Source organism: Chrysemys picta, chromosome 3 (assembly GCF_011386835.1).
Source record: "Chrysemys picta bellii isolate R12L10 chromosome 3, ASM1138683v2, whole genome shotgun sequence".
NCBI classification, from domain to species: Eukaryota; Metazoa; Chordata; order Testudines; family Emydidae; genus Chrysemys; species Chrysemys picta.
In genome coordinates, this window is record NC_088793.1 from 40,148,353 (window position 1) to 40,149,926 (window position 1,574).

General features: G+C 39.3%; 1 protein-coding gene across 1 annotated transcript; it reads right to left on the reverse strand.

Moving 5' to 3' along the window:
* Positions 1-615: 615 nt before the first annotated feature.
* LOC101947275 (taste receptor type 2 member 7-like) lies at positions 616-1,574 on the reverse strand. Its single transcript, XM_005289712.1, has 2 exons — positions 1,356-1,574; positions 616-1,263 (listed from the first exon to the last, which is right to left on the reverse strand). Exons 1-2 carry the CDS (start codon positions 1,572-1,574, stop codon positions 616-618), a joined length of 867 nt encoding a protein of 288 aa, XP_005289769.1.

Genomic DNA, 1,574 nt, shown 5'->3' on the forward strand with positions numbered 1-1,574 from the left:
TACTCTTAGCATAGGAGATTTACAGATTTATGAAAAAACAAAGTCCTGAATACAATCCCCCCACAGAGTCCCTATTGCACTTCAGAGCCCTTTAGCTTTGGTCAGTGTCTTCGAAAAGTACACCGCCTCCCTCTTGCCTCCATTCCTTCAGTTGGGATTTCCATTTCTGGTGGCTCCTCTTGGCTTACAGAAGCCCACCATTTAAAATCCATCTCTCTTCTTCTTTAGTCAGGTGGTCCACTGGAGAAACTACATCTCTTCCAATCAAGTGTTCAGTCTATGGGGAATTCCACATTGCCCCAAACAGGTTTCTGGGAAGAGAGAATTTATTCAAAGACCTTGCTGTCAAAAAAAACTATTCCTCAACTATTCAATGTCAGGGGCCAGGATTGCTTTGCTGCACATTTCCACGCATGTGTGCCAGGGTCTTGCAAGCATATGGAGCTTCTAATCCACTGAAAGGGGATTCAACTTTTCCAGTTGGACCCTAAGAAAGATTTCAAATGGATAATAGACTGGAGAATATGGAAACAAAGGGGAAAATCAAATATTTTTCCACTACTATGCTTTACAAAGGTAGTGAACATTTTTGATCTGGAAGAACAGGAATAGATATTATGAAGTAACCTTTCTGAAACAGGAATTGGCAGAATTCAGAATATTTGCTGAGGCCAGTTTTAATTTGGGGTTGCCCAGAATCAAGATAATGGAGTGTACAGAAGGGTAGGCAGCAGCTATAAATATACACACCGTATATTTCCATTCATCGTTGAAATAGGATGGGTTTCCTATTGGGAATGTTGAAGCCACATAATAAATATTGTAGATGATGAAAAAGGACACCACAGATTTAAGAGCACGCATATGAGCATCCGTGTTGGGGTTCCTGAAATTTTGATTAAGGTCTGAATTAAGGTTCATTTTCCTGATGTGTCTCCAAAGGGATATGATTAACAGAACAGATGAAGCAATAAATAAGATAAGGGGGAAAATAGATCCTACACTGTGTATCAGAAAAGTGAACTCCAAAAGGTTATTTATATTGTCTGACATCGTGCTATTTGTTGATAGACGATCTGTGGAGTTGTGAGAGGATACGCAATAGGAATAGCTGAACAATGTAAAACAACTGTGGTAACCAAGCAGTAAAGCACAGAGCCCCAAAGCAGCCATGGCACCAGTTTGGAGATTTTCAATTTTAAACAGCTGAAGAGGGACTGGTTGAAAGTGGCAATCTTCACACAGTAGAACACAGAAAGGCAGCTTGCAAAACAGAGACTCACTTGGTTTATGAACATCCAGATAACTAGGTAAGGCTGTAGTATTTGAAACCTATCAAAGATATTTTGATATACCTTAGATGAAATATTGTTTAATGTCACCAAGAATTGTAGGCAAAATCTGGAGAAGGCCAGACTGGTTATGATCTTATCATACGAAGACAATGTTCTGCTTTTGGCCCAGTCGATACAATTTAAGGCAACAATGTATCCATTTGCAACAACTCCCACTGATAATTCTATTGCTGAGATGATCAGATAAAAAATAGCAGCAGGATCTAAAGACTTTTTCAT

Bases quoted from the DNA above. Each gene is read 5' to 3' on its own strand.
- LOC101947275 (XM_005289712.1), bottom strand. From the start codon at position 1,574: ATGAAAAAGTCTTTAGATCCTGCTGCTATTTTTTATCTGATCATCTCA. The intron at 1,264-1,355 runs GTATATCAAAAT...CTGTTTTGCAAG, and splicing joins TAAACAATATTTCATCTAAG to CTGCCTTTCTGTGTTCTACT.